The 19475-nt window shown below is 54.2% G+C and overlaps 1 protein-coding gene and 1 gene segment (V, D, J or C); both read left to right on the forward strand.

Moving 5' to 3' along the window:
• Positions 1-7898: 7898 nt before the first annotated feature.
• On the forward strand, positions 7899-8313 carry LOC311160315 (Ig lambda chain V-1 region-like). The segment is given in 2 exons: positions 7899-7937; positions 8032-8313.
• Positions 8314-14384: 6071 nt separating this feature from the next.
• On the forward strand, positions 14385-19475 carry LOC311160456 (immunoglobulin lambda-1 light chain-like). Its single transcript, XM_084217251.1, has 4 exons — positions 14385-14460; positions 14595-14879; positions 17445-17486; positions 18999-19475. Exons 1-4 carry the CDS (start codon positions 14415-14417, stop codon positions 19319-19321), a joined length of 696 nt encoding a protein of 231 aa, XP_084073377.1. The 5' UTR covers positions 14385-14414; the 3' UTR covers positions 19322-19475.

A 19475-nucleotide genomic window follows, 5' to 3' on the forward strand; every position in this document is an offset into this window, starting at 1 on the left:
TCCAGGCAGCACTGAGTCAGCCATCCTCACTGTCAGCCAACAGGGGAGACACTGCCAGGATCACCTGCTCTGGGATTAGCAGCTGGAGCTATGCTGGCTGGCATCAGCAGAAGGTTCCTGGCACTGCCCCTGTCACTGTGATCTACAACAATAACAACAGACCCTCGGGCATCCCTTCGCGATTCTCCGGATCCAAGTCCGGCTCCACAGCCACGTTAACCATCACTGGGGTCCAAGCCGAGGACGAGGCTGTCTATTTCTGTGGTAGCAGGGACAGCAGTGGTGCTGGTTATAGTGACACAGATTTTCAAGTGATTGCACAGAGGAAGTAGAAATTGAGATTTTCTGAAATTGAGATTCTCATGACCAATCAGAATTGTGGATGTGGGATCAGAGCAAATTTTTGTCTCCTCCAAATTCAAATCCTGGCTCTGAATTTTGCCCATTTTTTGTCCTAGAGAATGGGAGGTGACTTTGTCGCTGGTGATCATTGTTCTGGTCCCTACAAAACCCATAGTGTGTCTTTGTCTCCCACTATTCTCTGACCTACTACTAATGACAATGTCCTCCTCTTGGTGCCTCTCTCCTGGGATAACTGGGGCTGAGTTCTGTTCCCCAGTTTTGCCTGTGGCCATTTTCCATGTCTGTTCTCCTTTGACTGTTGAATTCCCCATAACCTTATCTGGGCAAGCCTGTGCTCCTGGAACACTGACTGACCCCTGTCTTCTCCCCTCTCTCCTCTCCCTCTCCAGGTTCCCTGGTCCAGACAGCAGCAGTGACTCAGCCACCCGAGATATCAGCAAACATGTGAGAGACTGTTAGTATCACCCGCTCTGGGGCTAGCAGCAGCTGGTATGGCTGGCATCAGCAGAAGGTCCCTGGCACTGCCCCTGTCACTGTGATCTACTACAATGACAAGAGACCCTCGGGCATCCCTTCGCGATTCTCCGGATCTGGGTCTGGTTCCTCGAACACGTTAACCATCACTGGGGTCCAAGCCGAGGACGAGGCTGTCTATTTCTGTGGTAACTATGACAGCAGCAGTGATGCTGCTACAGTTGTACAGCAGGTTTTTGATGTGACACAAAACCTACCATGGCAGAGTTCTGTGAGGATTTCCTACATTCCAGTATCAAGCATCAGAGTAGAGCTCCCTGCTTTACTGAATGTCTCTTTTCCTGTCTCCTTCTCCAGCTCCCCCGGTCCAGAAAGTATTGCTAAGTCAGCCATTCTTGGTGTCAGCTAACCTCAGAGAAACCACAAAGATAAGCCTCTCTGGGCTTAGCAGTACCTAGACTTATGCTGGCTGGTCCAGGAGAGGGTCCCTGGCAGTGCCCCTTGTCACTAGAGCATCTACATACCCTCAAGCATCCCTTTGCAATTTTCCTTGTCTGCCTCCACAGCCAAAGGAACAGCATGGAAAGGCAGAGGCAGATCTGGGAAGGATGGTGTAGAGAGGTCTGTGCAGGTGTGTGGGGCTGGCCAGGCTGGGCACTTACCCTTGTGCTCCAGGGGCTTCAAGATGCAGAGCCCTTCTGTTCCCAGTAGTGCTGCTGAAGAGGGGGAGAGTCACTGGTGCAGGGGCAGTGCCTGCAGTGGGGGTGATGTGGCACCTCAGCCCTGGTGGGGGACCACGGTCTTGGCTGGGGCAGCTGCAGGTGCAGAGCCCTGCACAGAAGCCCCTGCATGGGAAAGGAGTAGCTGGAAGAACTGATCTTTGCTAAAATTGAGGGGCCTTTGCCCTCACAACTCAGTCCAGCTGAGCATAGTCCTGTGGCTCCTGAGATACACCAGCTCCCAAGATATACCACCTATGCTTGAAGCAGGACCTGTTTTTCCCAGCTGAGTTCCCAACGGAGCAGGTGGCCTGGAGTTACCTTGCTGCATTGATGGGCAAGAAAGAGAGGAAGCAGTGGGACAGAAGCAGTCAGGAGATATTGGGAGACACATTTCTACGGAGGGCCTGTGTCAGGCATGCAGGCACATAAGAGGGTGTTGGGTGCCACAGCACAGCCCCATCAGTGTGAGGACATGGAGCTGCTGGGATCACACTGTGGCCTGGGCCCCTCCTCTCCTGGCAGTGCTCACGACAGCTCAGGTGCCATGACCAGACTTGCTGAGCCAGAATGGGGCCTTTGGGCACAGGGGTCCCATCCTGCTGCCCAGGCAGGCCTGTGCTCCTGGGACACTGACTGACCCCCGTCTTCTCCCCTCTCTTCTCTCCCTCTCCAGGTTCCCTGGTCCAGGCAGCGCTGACTCAGCCACCCGAGATGTCAGCCAAGGTGGGAGACATCTTGGATAACAGTCAGGATCACCTGCTCTGGGCTTGGTAGCTACAGCTCTGCTTATGCCTGGTTCCAGCAGAAGGTCCCTGGCAGTGGCCCTGTCACTGTGATCTACAACAATAACAACAGACCCTCAGGCATCCCTTCGCGATTCTCCGGATCCTTGTCCGGCTCCACGGGCACATTAACCATCACTGGGGTCCAAGCCGAGGACGAGGCTGTCTATTTCTGTGGTAGCTGGGACAGCAGCGGTACTGGTGGGAGTGATTAAGCCAGTGAGTAATGGGGAAGTGAGACACAGAACCCAGTGTCAAGAGAAGAAACTTTTGAGCCATTTTTTCTCATGGACAAACAAAGCTGTGATAGTGGAGTTGAGGCACGATCCTGTCCCCTGCCTAAGGACATGCATGTGCATGACAAGGCACAGGAGGGGACTCTTGCCCTTGTCCCCATGGTAGGAATGGCACTGCTTCATCCTCAGCCCTGTTGCCTTTTGCTTCAGGCTGCTCCCTCCTGCTGCTGCAGCTGCTGAAGCTGCCTCTGCTGCTGCTGAAGCTGCTTCTCCTGCATTGCCCTGGGCCAGACTGGGCCCTGATTCCCCCATGTTTCTGTACCCATGACCAGGTCCCTTTCCCTCAGAGGATGATCTTCTGTTGCTCTGCTGCTGCCAGCTCACCTTCCAGGGCCATGCGTATCTAATCTTCCTCAATATCTTGAGGCTGTTTGTCCCAATGTGGCATCAGAACCACTGGGCACATGGGAATGTCACGCTGCCTGGGCAGAGCTGTGTTCCTGGGGAGAAATAACTGACCCTTCTAGTATTATCCCTCTTCCTCTCTAGGCTCCCTGGCCCAGGCAGGATCACTGAGTCAGCCATACTCAGCGTGATGAAACATGGGTGCAGCCACACAGATTGCCTGCTCCAGGAGCAGCGACAACTATGGCTGGTACCAGCAGAAGGTCCCTGAGAGTGGCCCTGTCACTGTGATCTATCTTAATGATAAGAGACCCTCGGACATCCCTTCATCGTTCTCTGGATCCATACCTGGCTCCACAGGCACGTTAACCATCACTGGGGTCCAAGCCAAGGATGAGGCTGTCTATTTCTGTGGTGCCTTGGACAGCAGCAGCTCTCCTGGCCAAGGTCCATGGCACAGCCCCATCAGTGTGAAGTCATGGAACTGGTGGGATTGCACCATTGCTCACCAACAGGTCAGGTGCCATGGCCAGAGTTATTGTGCCTGGAGGGCAGAAGGGCCACATTCCCCTGCCCAGGCAGGTCTGTGCTCCTGGGACACTGACTGACCCCCATTTTCTCCTCTCTCCTTCTCCCTCTCCAGGTTCCCAGGTCCAGGCAGCAGTGACTCAGCCATGCTCGCTGTCAGCCAAGGTGGGAGACACGGTCAGGATCACCTGCTCTGGGGGTAGCAGCAGCAGCGACTATGGCTGGTATCAGCAGAAGGTCCCTGGCACTGCCCCTGTCACTGTGATCTACTACAATGACAAGAGACCCTCGGGCATCCCTTCGCGATTCTCCGGATCCAGGTCCGGCTCCACGAACACGTTAACCATCACTGGGGTCCAAGCCGAGGACGAGGCTGTCTATTTCTGTGGTAGCTATGAAGGCAGCAGTGGCAGTTACTATGGTGTGAGGTAACAGTGAATAACAGAAAGTGACAGAGACTCAAAAAACAGAGGAAAGATTTTGGACCTTCTCCCTCCTGGCAGTTCATGGTGTAGCTGTGTCCCCGACAGCCACTTGGTACTGATGGCCAGGTCTTTCTGTGCTGCCAAAGCTGCTTGTGTATGTCTGTGACCATGTCTGTGACAATGTCTGTGACCATGTCTGACCACTGGATTCCCTGTAATCTTGTCCAGGCAGGTCTGTCTACCTGGGGTGCTGTCTGAGCTCCTCTTCTCCCCTCTTTTTCCCCTCTTCAGGTTCCCTGGTCCAGGCAGCATCTCTGACTAAGCCATCCTCAGTGTCAGCCAAAGTGGGAGAGACTGTTCAGATCAACTTCTCTGAAGGCAATCCCTTTGCCTGGTTCCAGCAGAAGATCCCTGGCAGTGGCCCTGTCACTGTGATCTACAACAATGACAAGAGACCCTCGGGCATCCCTTCGCGATTCTCCGCATCCACATCCGGCTCCACAGCCACGTTAACCATCACTGGGGTCCAAGCCGAGGACGAGGCTGTCTATTTCTGTGGTGGCCAGGACAGCAGCAGCTATGATGGTGAAGAAGTGATAAAGACAGTGGAATTAAAAGCATAGATTTTCAGTCCTTCTCATGGCCAAGCAGAGTTGTGGATGTGGGGCTGGGGCAGGAATATGCCTCCTCTGCATGGCCATAGCTATGAATACCCTTTTTTGTCACAGAGAACAGAATTTTGTGGCTAGGGACCTTTGTCCTTGTCACTACAAAATGCATGGTTCCACACCTCACTGCCTCTTGCTACTGATAACCATGTCTACCCTCATCTGGCAGAGCTGGCTGACTCTGCTGAAATGCCTTGCCCTGGGCTCTACTCCTCAAATATGCTGGTGACTGTGTCTGGGTTCATTCTCCTTTGACTGTGGCATTCCCTGTAAACGTGCTCCCCAGGCAGGTCTGTTCTCCTGGGACACTGACTGACCCCCTCTCCTCCCCTCTCTTTTCTCCCTCTCCAGGTTCCCTGGTCCAGGCAGCAGCAGTGACTCAGCCATCTTCGATATCAGCCAAGGTGGGAGACACGGTCAGGATCACCTGCTCTGGGGCTAGCTATGGCAACTGGTATGGCTGGTTCCAGCAGAAGGTGCCTGGCAGTGGCCCTGTCACTGTGATCTACGATAACACCAACAGACCCTCGGGCATCCCTTCGTGATTCTCCAGATTCTATTCCAGCTCCACAGCCTGAGCAGATAGGGGCTTAAAAGTGGATCAAGGCCCACAGCACAGCCCCATCACTGTGAGGACATGGAGCTGGTGGGATTGCACCCTAGCCTGGACTCTTCTCCTCACGGTGCTCACCCACAGCTCAGGTGTCATGGGCAGACTCACTATGCCTCCACTTGGCCAGAATGGGCACAGGGACCCCATCCTGCTGCCCAGGCAGGCCTGTGCTCCTGGGACACTGACTGACCCCGTCTTCTCCCCTCTCTTCTCTCCCTCTCCAGGTTCCCTGGTCCAGGCAGCGGTGACTCAGCAGCCACCCGAGATTACGGCCAAGGTGGGAGACACGGTCACAATCACCTGCTCTGGGGTTAACACCAACAACTTTGGCTGGTACCAGCAGAAGGTCCCTGGCAGTGGCCCCGTCACTGTGATCTATGATAACACCAAGAGACCCTCAGACATCCCTTCACGATTCTCCGGATCCTTGTCCGGCTCCACGAACACGTTAACCATCACTGGGGCCCAAGCTGAGGATGAGGCTGTCTATTACTGTGGTGGCTGGGACAGCAGCAGTGGCAGTTGGAATGGTGATAAAGAGAGATGTGGAAATGAGGTACAGAGGAGTTAAAAATGGAGTTTCTCTGCCCTCTCTCTCAGGCCTGACCAGGCCTGTGGGCTTGATGCAGCTTCATGTCCCTCCTCCATCACCACTGGCTCTGAATGGCCTCCTGCTTGCCTCATGCTGTGCACAAGGAGGCCCTGGGTCTCTGCAGTGCCTGGCCTTGTCCTCAGCCCCACCACCTTATTCTGCTGCCAGCCACGTCCTCTTGCTCAAGGCCAGGTCTCTTCATGGGGCCCTGGCCTTGAGCTCAGCCTTGAGCTCTGTTTGAGGCAGTGACCCCGCTGTTCCATCAGGACTGCATCACAGGAGCCCTGTCCTGCAGGTCAGAGGGGGCTGTCCTGGGGGGGGCACTGACTGACACCCCTCATCTCCCCTCTCCCACTCCACATTCCCTGGTCCAGGCAGCATCTCTGAATCAGCTGACCAAGGGGTCAGCCAGCCTTGGAGACACTTTGAAGATCAGTAGCAACGGCAACACCTGGTCCCATCAGAAGTCCCTGTCACTGTGATCCATGATAGCAGCAGGAGAACCACAATGGTGCTGGTCCCTGCCAGTTCAGGGTTGATGCACACTCATCTCTGGTGACAGCAGCTGTGCCAAAGGACCCTGTGTCTGTGTCAGAGGCTCTCCCATGTGAGCACAGGCTGCTCTGGGCACGCTGCCATGCCGAAACCCTGATGGTTGTGGCCAGGGCTGGAGCAATCTCTCGACCTGGTGGAAGCCGTGGCAGGGCTGAGAGGCAGCAAGGGCAGAGTCCTGTGGCGGGCTCTGCTCTCAGTTCCTGCAGTGCTGTCCCTGAGGCCCTTCTTGTCCCCACACGGTGTCAGTGTGGCTCCACCGCACAGGCAGGAGGCTCACGGGGCAGGCAGGAGGCAAAGGGGCTATGGCCAGCCAGCTGCCAGCCAGGTTCAGAGCAGCCGCACCGGCTCCTTTGGCGGCTGCCGTGGGCCGGGCTGTGTGCAGGAGGCAGAGGGGCTGCCCCCAGCCGGACGTGATTTTCCGTAGTGTTGTTGAGCCTGGAAGCTCCTGGTCTCGGTGTGGCTCCCATTCCATTTCAAAGCCCCATTTCTCTGCTCTGCACTTCTTTTGTGGTAATTCAGAGAGGCCCAGGATGGCACCCTCGGTTGAAGCAGAATGTGCGCAGCGGGGCCATAGTTCTACTGGGAAGGAATAGAGTCAGGGTGGTCCCTGGCTGATCTGAGAGCTCAGCAGTCATGGTGAGGAAGGAGCAGATAACCCAGACCAATCTTGCTGCTTTTTGGTGGGAGAGAGGTGCCTGCAGTCAGGGGAGGGAGCAGTGGGAATGGAGCTCTAGGGAACACTGGGTGCCACATATCCGTGAGGCGCCTGTGCCTGGACAGATAGGGGCTTAAAAGTGGATCAAGGCCCACAGCACAGCCCCATCACTGTGAGGACATGGAGATGGTGAGAGTGCACCCTAGCCTGGGCCCTTTTCCTCCTCGTAGTGCTCGCCCACAGCACAGGTGCCATGGCCAGACTCGCTGTGCCTGCACTGGGCCTTTGAGCACAGGGACCCCATCCTGCTGCCCAGGCAGTCCTGCGCTCCTGGGACACTGACTGACCCCTGTCTTCTCCCCTCTCTTCTCTCCCTCTCCAGGTTCCCTGGTCCACGCAGCGGTGACTCAGCAGCCACCCGAGATTACGGCCAAGGTGGGAGACACAGTCAGGATCACCTGCTCTGGCAGCAGCTACAGCTAGAGCTGGCACCAACAGAAAGTCCCTGGCACTGCCCCCGTCACTGTGATCTACTACAGTGACAAGAGACCCTCGGGCATCCCTTCGCGATTCTCCGGCTCTGGGGGCACGTTAACCATCACTGGGGTCCAAGCCGAGGACGAGGCTGTCTATTTCTGTGGTGGCTATGACAGCAGCAGTGGCAGCTATGGTGTGTGGTGACCATGAGTAACAGAAAGTGACAGAGATTCAAAATGCAGAGGAAAGATTTTGGCCCTTTTTCGTCCTTGCACCTCTTGGTGTAGCTGTGTCCCCCACAGCCTCCTAGTACAGATGGCCATGTGCTCCTATGCTGCCAAAGCTGCCTCTGTGCAGCCATTTGCAATGGGCTGAGCTCTGCTTCTGGAATGTGCTTGTGACCATGTCCCTGCCTGTTCTGTCCATGACTGTTGCACTCCCTGTAACCTTTTCCAGGCAGGTCTGTGCTCCTGGGACACTGACTGGCTCCACTCTTCTCCCCTCTCTTTTCTCCTTTTCCACTATCCCTGATCCAGGCAGCACTGAGTCAGCAGCCATCCTCACTGCCAGCCAGCGTGCCAGAGACTGTAAGGATCTCCTGCTCTGGGGGTAGCAGCAGCAATGGCTATGGCTGGTACCAGCAGAAGGTCCCTGACAGTGGCCTTGTCATGGTGATCTACAGCACTGACAAGAGACCTTCGGACATCCCTTCACGATTCTCCAGCTCTGGGGACACGTTAACCATCACTGGGGTCCCAGCCAAGGATGAGGCTGTCTATTTCTGTGGTGGCTGGGACAGCAGTGCTGGTCATGATTGAGGTCCCCTGCAGGATGGTTGTTGTTGACCATGGATGCTGGGGGATGCTGTTTCTGAGGAATGACAGAGGTTTGAGAACTGCCGTTTACAGGAATGGTTTTGCGGATTGATAGTGCACGACAGGCCCTTGGCTTTAGGGATCCCTGCTGCGACCAACACCCTGTTCTGCCATTTGGACATTTGGCCATCACCATGTCAGGTGTAACTCATCATAAATCTGGCAGTTTTTCTCAGCAGTTGAAATGTGGTATGGAAAGTATCCCCTAATGAGGGAGCTGAGTGGAAGCTGGGGAAAGATGTACTGGCAGGTTCTTGCCTTGTGAATAGAGTCTTAATTTCATGGAGGAGCCATGGCCCAGACATATGGTGGCTTAAAAGCTAGACAAGGACCACAGCACAGCCCAAACAAGGGTGAGGACATGGAGCTGGTGGGATTGCACCGTGGCCTGGACCCCTCCCCTCCTCACAGTGTTCACCTACAGCTCAGGTGCCATGGCCAAACTCACTGGCTGGACAAGACTGCTGCATGCAGGGCACATCCTGCTGCTCTGGGAAAGCTCTGTTCCTGGGGCACAGATTGATCTCCTTCTTGTCCCCTCTCTTCTCTCCCTCTCCAGGTTCCCTGGTCCAGGCAGCATCGCTGACTCAACAGCCACCCGAGATATCAGCCAAGGTGGGAGACACAGTCAGGATCACCTGCTCTGGTAGCAGCAACTATTATGGCTGGTTCCAGCAGAAGGTTCCTGGCACTGGCCCTGTCACTGTGATCTATCGGGATACCAGCAGACCCTCGGGCATCCCTTCGCGATTCTCCGGATCCAAATCCGGCTCCACGGCCACGTTAACCATCACTGGGGTCCAAGCCGAGGACGAGGCTGTCTATTTCTGTGGTGGCCAGGACAGCAGCAGCTATGGTGATGAAGTGATAAAGACAATGGAATTAAAAGCATAGACTTTCAGTCCTTCTCATGGCCAGGCAGAGTTGTGGATGTGGGGCTGGGGCAGGTATACATCTCCTCTGCATGGCCATAGCTATGAATACCACTTTTTGTCCTATTGAACAGGAGGCTGGGGACCATTGTCCTCACCTCTCCAAAACACATGGTATAGCTGTGTTCGACACCTCACTGCCTCTTGCTACTGATAACCATGTCCACCTTTGTCAGCCAGAGCTGGCTGACTCTGCTGAAATGCCTTCGCCTGGGCTCTACTCCTCCTGCTGGTGACTGTGTCTGGGTTCATTCTCCTCTGACTGTGGCATTCCCTGTAAACCTGCTCCCCAGGCAGGTCTGTTCTCCTGGGACACTGACTGACCCCCTCTCCTCCCCTTTCTCCTCTCCCTCTCCTGGTCCAGGCAGCATCACTGAGTAGCCATCCTTGCTGTCAGCCAAGGTGGGAGACACAGTCAGGATCACCTGCTCTGGGGGTAGCAGCAACTGGTATGGCTGGTTCCAGCAGAAGGTGCCTGGCAGTGGCCCTGTCACTGTGATCTACGATAACACCAACAGACCCTCGGGCATCCCTTCGCGATTCTCCGGATCCAAATCCGGCTCCACGGCCACGTTAACCATCACTGGGGTCCAAGCCGAGGACGAGGCTGTCTATTTCTGTGGTAGCTATGACAGCAGTGTTGCTCAGGCTTTTGGTGACGGTGGGGTAATTTTTTCACTCCTCTTGATTGCTGAACCTTTCCCTGTGTGGGGAAGAATTTCAGAGCATAGGCAGTTCCTACCCTTGGTGCCTGCAGCTATTTTGGCTCTTGTTTTACCAGGTCTTTTCTGCAATTCTGTCCTCGTGCCACATCTCATCTGGTGGCCATGTGTTGAAGATGTCCCCATTACTTTTCATGCATTATGACTGCACAGAGATTCTCACTGCCTAGGGACCCCCTGCCTTGCAGTACCAGGCTGCTGGCCCAGACGTGGTTCCTCTTGGTCCATGGGCAGGGCTGTCTCCAACTGCCCCAGACCCTGGGTGTCCACAGCAGGCCATGTCCCCAGCCTGTCCAGCCTCAGTGCCTGAGATAAGGAGTGCCCTGAAGGACAGTAGGCAGGGAGAGGTTTCAGGTTCTGGCTACAGCAATCCCTCAGGAGTGCCCTGGGTTACACCCAGGGTGTCCCACATGTGTGCCTGAAGGCTGAATTTTCCTATTACTGTTCCCCTGCCTGGGGAGGGCTGTGCTCCTGGGACACTAACTGACTGCCTCTTCTCCCCTCTCACCTATCCCTCTTCAGGTTCCCTGGTCCAGGCAGCAGCAGTGACTCAGCCATTGTGTCAGCCAATGTGGGAGACACAGTCAGGATCACCTGCTCTGGGGGGTGGCAGCTATGGCTGGTATCAGCAGAAGGTCCCTGGCAGTGGGCCTGTCACTGTGATCTATGAGAATACCAAGAGACCCTCGGGCATCCCTTCGCGATTCTCTGGGTCCCAGTCTGGTTCCACGGGCACGTTAATCATCACTGGGGTCCAAGCCGAGGACGAGGCTGTCTATTTCTGTGGTAGTGGTGACAGCAGCAGTGGTGGCTATGGTGTATAGTGACAACAAGAAGTAGAAAGTGAGAATTCCAAGGATTTCCAAGCTCCAAAACGAAAGAAAATATTTCAGCCCTCCTCCCTCTTGGCTGGCTGTAGGTAAGGTTCCTGTCCCCTCTGTACATCAAGGGCTACAAATGTCCTTCTTTCGCTGTCCCACAGAACTGGAGGTTCTCTTGTTCTCCACCATATCTGAAGGTCATTGTCCTTGTCCCTACAAAGATCAGTGTGGCTTTGTCCCCCAACCCATCACATCTTGCTACTGATGACCATGTCCTCCTCTGTGCTGGGCTGCCTTGGGCTGTGTCACTCTGATCTATGGCAGCAACAACAGACCCTCGGGCATCCCTTCGCGATTCTCCAAATCCTGGTTCAGCTCCACGGGCACGTTAACCATCACTGGGGTCCAAGCCGAGGACGAGGCTGTCTATTTCTGTGGTAACTGGGACAGCAGTGGTGCTGATGGGGTTGAGTAATGGAGAAGTGAGACACAAAAATCAGTGTCAAGAGAAGAAACTTTTGAGCCATTTTTTCTCATGGACAAACAAAGCTGTGATAGTGGAGTTGAGGCACGATCCTGTCCCCTGCCTAAGGACATGCATGACAAGGCACAGGAGGGGACCCTTGCCCTTGTCCCCATGATGGGAATGGCACTGCTTCATCCCCAGCCCTGTTGCCTTTTGCTTCAGGCTGCTCCCTCCTGCTGCTGCAGCTGCTGCTGCTGCTTCTCCTGCATTGCCCTAGGCCAGACTGGGCCCTGATTCCCCCATGTTTCTGTACCCATGACCAGATCCCTTTCCCTCAGAGGATGATGTTCTACTGCTCTGCTGCTGCCAGCTCACCTTCCAGGTCTAATCTTCCTCTCTGTCTTGAGGCTGTGTCCCACTGTGGCATCAGGACCATGGGCACAGGAGGCCTATCTTCCTACCTGGGCAGGGATGTGCTCCCAGGGCAATGGCTCACACCATCTTATTGTGTTTCAGCTCTTCCTCTCCAGGCTTCCTGGTCCAGTCAGTCATCATCGGTGCCAGCCAACCTGGGACAAACTGTTTGGGCTGTATGCTCTGGGAGCACCAATGACTATGGCTGGTACCAGCAGAAGGTCCCTCTCACTGCCCCTGTCACTGTGATCAACTGGGATGACGTAAGACTCTCAGACATTCCTTCACAATTCTCTGGTTTCGTGTCTGGCTCCAGAGGGTCGCTGGTGGTCAAGCTGAGGGCAAAGCTCTCTACTACTGTGGTAGCTTCGACAGCAGCAGTGCTGATCTCATGGTGACACTGTCCCACAGGCAAGCGAGATCTTGAGTGTCAAAAAGGTTGGTTTTGATGCCTCATTCCCCTCCACCAGGTTTGACCACCTCTCCAGCTTTGGGACTTTTCCATTCCCTTCCCTGTGTGTTCTAGGTCTCAGGGCCGTGACTCTGAGCATGATGTGGCACTGGACCTGGTTTCACAGAGAACTTGTAGATGACCCATCCCTGGAAGTGTTCAAAGCAAGGCTGGATGAGGCTTTGAGCAACCTGGTCTAGTGAAAATTGTCCCTACCGAAGGCAGGGGTGTTGATGGTATTTAGTGACCCTTCCAACTCAAACCATTCCATGCTTCTATGACTATGTTCCCAGTGGCTGGGCCCTGGTGTTGCAGAAGCCCTGATCTGGGCTCATCCTCACTGCCCAATAGCCATGGGAGGGGCAGAGGAGCCTGGGACAATGTTAGGAGCTGCAGCCAGTGGAGCTGCCCAAGAACACCTTTGCCACCTACCTGCTCCACAGTCTGAGCCCTCCCCAGGGCCTGGCAGCATTGCAGCCACCCTGGCAGCTGAGGGCTGGGCATGTGGAGGACATGGGAGCCTTGGGTGCTCTGGCTGGGCATGGAGAGCTTCTGCCTCAGCCCATGCCTCTCACATGGCTCTGGCATAGCTGTCCCCAGTGTCCATGTGTCTGCAGCAAAACACCTTGATCTGCTGCAGGGGCAGCAACAATGCTTATGGCTGGTATCAGCAGAAGGTCCCTGGCAGTGGCCCTGTCACTGTGATCTATGCTGATGACAGCAGACCCTCGGGCATCCCTTCGCGATTCTCCGCATCCACATCTGGCTCCTCGAACACGTTAACCATCACTGGGGTCCAAGCCGAGGACGAGGCTGTCTATTTCTGTGGTGGTGAGGACAGCAGCAGCAGTGCTTAGACAGTGGCATGCAGCAATTGGGGAAGTGATGCAAGAACCTCCTGCTATTGCAGATATCAGTCAGGAGTCTCTGCTGTGCCTGCTTGATGGGGGGTCAGGCCCTCACCATGGCCCTGCCCTTGCTGCCCTGCACTGAATGTGGCTGTGCCTGGTGTCTCAGCCTGGCACTCCCTTAAGGCCCCAGGTCCCTGCACATTCCCTGGCATTTTGGGAGGGGATATATAGCACTTGGAAACACACTCACCTCCATGGCCACATTACCCATGGCTGGGTCCAAGCAGAGGAGAAGCAGGAGGAGGCTCTCACTCTTCTGGCTGGGACACCAATGGTAATAAGGGCCGTGGTAACTCTCAGCACAGGAAAAGGGAAACACAGGCCCACTGTTGCCCCAGTGGGACACCCTTGGGTACTGCCGGCAGCTGCCCAGGCACAATATGGAGCAGCATCTGTGCCCATGTGGCAGTTCCTGCTATGGGACACATGCTGTGCTCCATCAAGTCCCCTCCATGCTGCTCACAGGGAAACAGCCCTGCAGCCCTGCTCTGCCCATGCCAGCCAGGCTCCTGGTGCCCTGGGCACCCTGGGGACAGCATAGTCGGGGACAGGGAGGATCCTGCGGGAGAGGGAATTTCCTGTGATGCAGCCACTCTTTGTCTGGGTTGGGACTGCCAGAGACAGCCATGATCCCTGTGCCCTGAGTTGGAGCAGGACTGACCAGGAGCTGCCCCGGCTCTGGCTGCTGAGTGCCAGAACACTGGGCTCATGATCAGCTAATGGGGAGGCACTGCTGGACCCCGGGGCTCAGTGCTGGCCTGCTCCCGTCGTTCTGGAGTGTGAATGCCTGGGAAGAGCAAAGATCCTGGTCTTGAGTGGTGGATCTCAGCTGTCAGAGGAAGAGCCAGGGCAAAAAAGCAGGACAGCAAGGGGGTACTTTTCAGGCCTGGAACACCGGTGGGAGGGAAAAATGCCAAAAATGAGTTGTGGAATAGTAGAACTTGGCATCGTTGCAGTCCCATCACTGGGAGCTGCAGGTACCTGTATGCCCTTGCCACAGCGCCCAGCTTTCCCTTCTCCTTAGGCACTGCAGCCACTCAGCCTGGTGTGGGGACAAGGGGGACAATGCTGGTGGGTTTCAGGCTCAGATCTGGGGGGTGTCTCTGCTTTGTGTCTGGGGACGAGCCCAGCTACATCTGGGGTGGTGGGGCTGGGTGTGGAGCAGGGAGGGATGTGCGGAGGGAGGCGCGGGCAGGATCCGGCCGTGACCGCAGGGTCGGATTTGCATGGAGGGGACGTGTCCCGGGCGGGCGGGGGCTTAAAAGGGAGTCAGGGTCCACGGCACAGCCCCATCATTCTGGGGAGGCTGAGCCAGTGGGACTGAACCATGGCCTGGGCTCCTCTTCTCTTCGTGGTGCTCGCCCACAGCACAGGTGCCATGGCCAGACTCGCTGTGCCTGCACTGGGCCTTTGGGCACAGGGACCCCATCCTGCTGCCCAGGCAGGCCTGTGCTCCTGGGACACTGACTGACCCCCGTCTTCTCCCCTCTGTTCTCTCCCTCTCCAGGTTCCCTGGTCCAGGCAGCGCTGACTCAGCCACCCGAGATTACGGCCAAGGTGGGAGACACGGTCAGGATCACCTGCTCTGGTAGCAGCTACAGCTATGGCTGGTATCAGCAGAAGGTCCCTGGCACTGCCCCTGTCACTGTGATCTACTACAATGACAAGAGACCCTCGGGCATCCCTTCGCGATTCTCCGGATCCAAATCCGGCTCCACGGGCACGTTAACCATCACTGGGGTCCAAGCCGAGGACGAGGCTGTCTATTACTGTGGTGGCTATGACAGCAGCAGTACTGCTGCACCGTGACACAGAGCAATGGGGAAGTGGTACAAAAACCTCCTGCTTCAGCTTACCCTTGGAGCCCCAAGACTGTGCCCATCCTTTGTTCTTTGAGGAAGTTATGACCTCCCAGCAACGCTGTCATGGCCCAGGGTGTGCCATGTATGTGCCTGCAGGCAGGTTTGTCCTTTCACTGTTCCCTCGATCAGAGAGGGCCTTGCTCCAGGTCACTGGCTGATCCTCATCTTCTTTTCTCCCTCCTCTCCCTCTTTGTGTTCCCTGGTCCAGGCAGTGCTCTGTCAGCTCTACTCGGTGTCAGCATTGTGGGACAAACCATCAAAGTCATCTGCTCCAGGAATGGCAGCAGCTGTGACTGGTACCAGCCCAAGTTTCCTGGCTGTCCCCCTGTCATTGGGATCTGCTACAATGACTTGGGACCACCAGACATCTCTTTGGGATTCTCCAGATGCCAGCCCAGCTCCATGAGCACAGCAACCATCTCGGGGGTCCAAGGCCAGGACAAGGCTGTCTGTTAATGTGGTAACTACCAGAATGGCAGTGATGATGTTACCATGGTGAAACAGAACAATGGGGATGGGATACAAAGTCTTCCTGCCATGGCAGGGGCTGTTAGGAGCCTCTGCTGTCCCTGTTTGGTGGAGCAGGTCCCTGGCACAACCTTGCCTTTTTTGGCCCTGTGGTGAATGTGGCTGTTCCCTGTGACACAGCTCCGTGCTTTCAGCCCTTTCCTTGTCATTTGTGGATGAGAGCAGATAGGATAGAACTGAACAGACCATTTCAGATGGGAGAGGCCTTCAATGATCACACAGTCGAACTGTGTGGCGACTTCAGGAATGACAAAAATGTAGGGCATTGTCCAAGTGCCTGTATAACACTTGCAGGCCTGGGATATCATCCAGTTCTCTAGGAAACCTGTCCAGTGTTTGCCCACATTCTCAATAAAGAAATGCTGGGATAACCACCTGGAGCACAGCCTGCCTGTGCTCCAGAGTCAAGATTCTCCTCATCTCCCTGGCTGGTGCCCAGGGCCCTGCTGATGCTTCCCAACCCAGCTGTGCCAGGAGCCTCTGAACCATCACCATCACAGGGAGCACAGACCTCTGGAAACAAAGGAGTTAAAGAAGGAGTTTCTCTGCCCTCTCTCTCAGGCCTGACCAGGCCTGTGGGCTTGATGCAGCTTCATGTCCCCCCTCCATCACCACTGGCTCTGAATGGCCTCCTGCTTGCCTCATGCTGTGCACAAGGAGGCCCTGGGGCTCTGCAGTGCCTGGCCTTGTCCTCAGCCCCACCACCTCATTCTGCTGCCAGCCACGTCCTCTGGCTCTGCCAGGTCTCTTCATGGGGCCCTGGCCTTGAGCTCAGCCTTGAGCTCTGTTTGAGGCAGTGACCCCGCTGTTCCATCAGGACTCCATCACAGGAGCCCTGTCCTACAGGTCAGAGGGGGCTGTCCTGGGGCTCTGACTGACACCCCTCATCTCCCCTCTCCCACTCCACATTCCCTGGTCCAGGCAGCATCTCTGAATCAACTGACCAAGGGGTCAGCCAGCCTTGGAGACACTTTTGCAATCTCCTGCTCTGGTGGCAACGCCAAAAGCTACCTCAGCAGCACCCTGCTGCATCCAGCACAGCCTCTGTCCTCCTCCGTGCCTCTCCCCAAGGAGAGTAGGACTGAAGAGATGAACATTGTCCCCCTTTTGTCCTCCCACAAAATGAAACTGAAACCCCATTGAAGCCTAAGAAATGCTCAGAAAATGATCATCCACAATAGAGGGCAGTGGCTTCAGCTGAATGCTTTGCATATACAATTTCAGTGATGTTTTTTCTTTTTGGGTAGTTTCAGACTTTGCACAAAAGCATAAACCTTCCCAGAGGCAAAGCAAACCTCTGAAAGAGAAAGTGTCTCAAACCACAAAATCTTCGAAGTGTTACCTGTTTTACAGTGAACTATTTATAGAGTTCCTGTGACTCAGGAAGTTCACTGACTCTGCCTCTTTCTTTAACCACTTGCACAAACCACATCATTTGAAAATCTGTGGGTTCAATTTACATTGGTGCTGTTGGCATTCAGTGGTCCAAGCTGAGCACTGAATCTGCCAATCTGTGGGATTGGCACCACATTGGGAAAACACTTTTCAAAGAAGTAGCTGAGCCTTTACAGGGAAATTTGAAGTTAATTAGTTTTAGCTGAAACCCTTTCTGGCTCACCCCTTCCTTGGCTATCTCAGCTCTGTGTAAGCATCTCTACCTCTTGCCTTTCCATATTTTTAGGGCAAATATTAATAAAAATAAGCTGCCTGCAGAGACCTCCAGCTATTAGTTCCATTGCTGGTAGTGGAAACTGCACTGAAGAGCCCAGCCAGGAACAAATCTCCACAGGTACAGCTGTGCCCACACCTTCATCCTGCTGTGTCCATCAGGGCATCTCCATCCCATCACCTTCATTCCACTGCACCCATGGGGATATGTCCAGACCATCCTCTCCACCCTCCCACATCCATGGGGTCCAGGACAGCTCAGCCATGAGGCAGGAGGTTTTTGTGTGGCCCCGTGTCACTGTGTGGTGTATTCGGGGCCGGGACCGTGTTGACCGTCGAAGGTGAGTCGCCAACTTCCCCTCGGTCTTTCCTTTCCCACCACGGAATTTTGACATTTTGTCGATTTTGGGCGATTTGGGGTTTTTTCTCGGACTTGGCGCCGGGCTGGAGCCCGCTGCCCGTTTGGGGCCGGGCACTAAGCCCGGCCTTGGGGGCTCTGTCTCGTCCCTGCGGACTCCGACGACTCTGTGCACGCCACGGAGAATCGGGGCGTATTTTCTTAGTCAAAAAGTCTTAAAATTTGTCCAGGAAATGTGTCTGAGGTCTCAGGGGGAAGGAAACTCAAGTTTAGGTCCCTAAAAGATGTGATTTTTGTCTTTGTCAAAGAAATTTGTCAGTCTAAAGTCTAAGTCTTCAACTCTTAGTCCTGAGGACTAAGTCTGTCACCCCGGGTGAGGGCAGGGGCTCTTCTGCGGGGTCCCATGGCCAGGGGTGCAGGTGCTGTGAAAGGACAGCCAGTCCTTGGCTGTGAGCAGGCCACAGTCATCCTGACTTCGTGTTAAAATGTCCCTGGAATCTTAGACAGAAGATTCCAGGGGTATCTTAAAGAGCCAATTGTCCAGGTAAGACATGTCAAAAATGGAGGTTATTGGGCTGAAAACGCTGCCGGAAATGTTGTTTGTCTGTATTTGTCCATAATTTTTAAAAGAATTTGGTGAAAAATCCCAATTTGAACCAAATTACCCAGGGCTAAAACCAAGAAAAATGTTCTTTGGGCATTTCTTCATCAAAAAGTACTTAATGGAGTCGTCCTGGTTTTTAAATGGAGATAGAGATAGAAATAGAGGTGAAGATAGAAATAGAAACACTGCACATTGGAGGAGGCAGCAGAACCAGAAAGAGCAAACATCTTTTTTCCATCTTCCTTTGTGTGACTTTTTGTGGTAGTTTTCAGAGACAAGAAAATGTCTGAAAGCAGAACTGGGCAGAAAACAGGATGGTTTGTCTGTAAAATTTTGGGTTTTAAAAGAAAAAGCCTTGTAAAAGGAAAGAAATTAAGATTTAACTCTGTATGTGTGTATATATATATATATATATATATATAGTGTATGTAGTGTATATATATATAAAATGTATATAAAATAAGTCTTTTTGAGTCTATATGAGACAGAAATGTATAAATATTCATGCTGAATGAATTTTATAGAATCATACATCTATTGATATGATATGGACTACATATGTATGTATATTGTACACTTTATATATATATTATGTATATTAGCTGTAATATCATATGTAATACGTATCTTCACATATATGTACATATAGTGTATATAAAACATATATACAAGCATATATGAGATATATATGTATTGCACACACATATATGCATATATATATATATTTGGGATATATATATATATCCCAAATTTAAATACATTACAGTTATGAGTGATAAGCTCTGGCTGTGGGGAAAGCAGGGAGTTTCTGGGTTGTGCCAGCGGAGCAGGCAGGGGCGGTGGTGGGGGACAGGGCCCTCTCTGACCCCGTACCACTCTCGTCCCTCGCAGGCCAGCCCAAGGTCGCTCCCACCGTGCACCTCTTCGCGCCATCCTCCGAGGAGATGGAGTCACAGGGCAAGGCCACCCTGGTGTGCCTGATGGAGAACTTCTACCCGCGCTCTGTGACGGTGGAATGGGTGGCTGACGGCAACACCATCTCCACTGGCGTGGAGACCAGCCAGCCCCAGCAGCAGAGCAACAGCCAGTACATGGCCAGCAGTTACCTGTCGATGGATGCCACCAAGTGGCAGAGTTACAATTCCGTCTCGTGCAAGGTCAGGCACGTGGCTGGAAACGTGGAGAAGACCGTGAACAGATCCGAGTGCTACTAACCCGCCCCGCCGGCCCTTTGCCGGCTTCCTCCCTCCTCCCCACTCCTGGGAACAGCGGCTCCCCCGGCCGCAGGTGTCTCTGCCCATGTCCGCCCGTCCCCTGCTCCTGTGCCCTCACTGTGAGTGTCACACAAATAAACACCGACACTGAACT

The sequence above is a fragment of the Fringilla coelebs genome (genome assembly GCF_963513975.1).
Source record: "Fringilla coelebs genome assembly, chromosome: 17".
In the NCBI taxonomy this organism is placed as follows: Eukaryota; Metazoa; Chordata; class Aves; order Passeriformes; family Fringillidae; genus Fringilla; species Fringilla coelebs.

Bases quoted from the DNA above. Each gene is read 5' to 3' on its own strand.
- LOC311160456 (XM_084217251.1), top strand. From the start codon at position 14,415: ATGGCCTGGGCTCCTCTTCTCTTCGTGGTGCTCGCCCACAGCACAG. The intron at 14,461-14,594 runs GTGCCATGGCCA...CTCCCTCTCCAG, and splicing joins GGTGCTCGCCCACAGCACAG to GTTCCCTGGTCCAGGCAGCG. The intron at 17,487-18,998 runs GTGAGTCGCCAA...CGTCCCTCGCAG, and splicing joins GACCGTGTTGACCGTCGAAG to GCCAGCCCAAGGTCGCTCCC.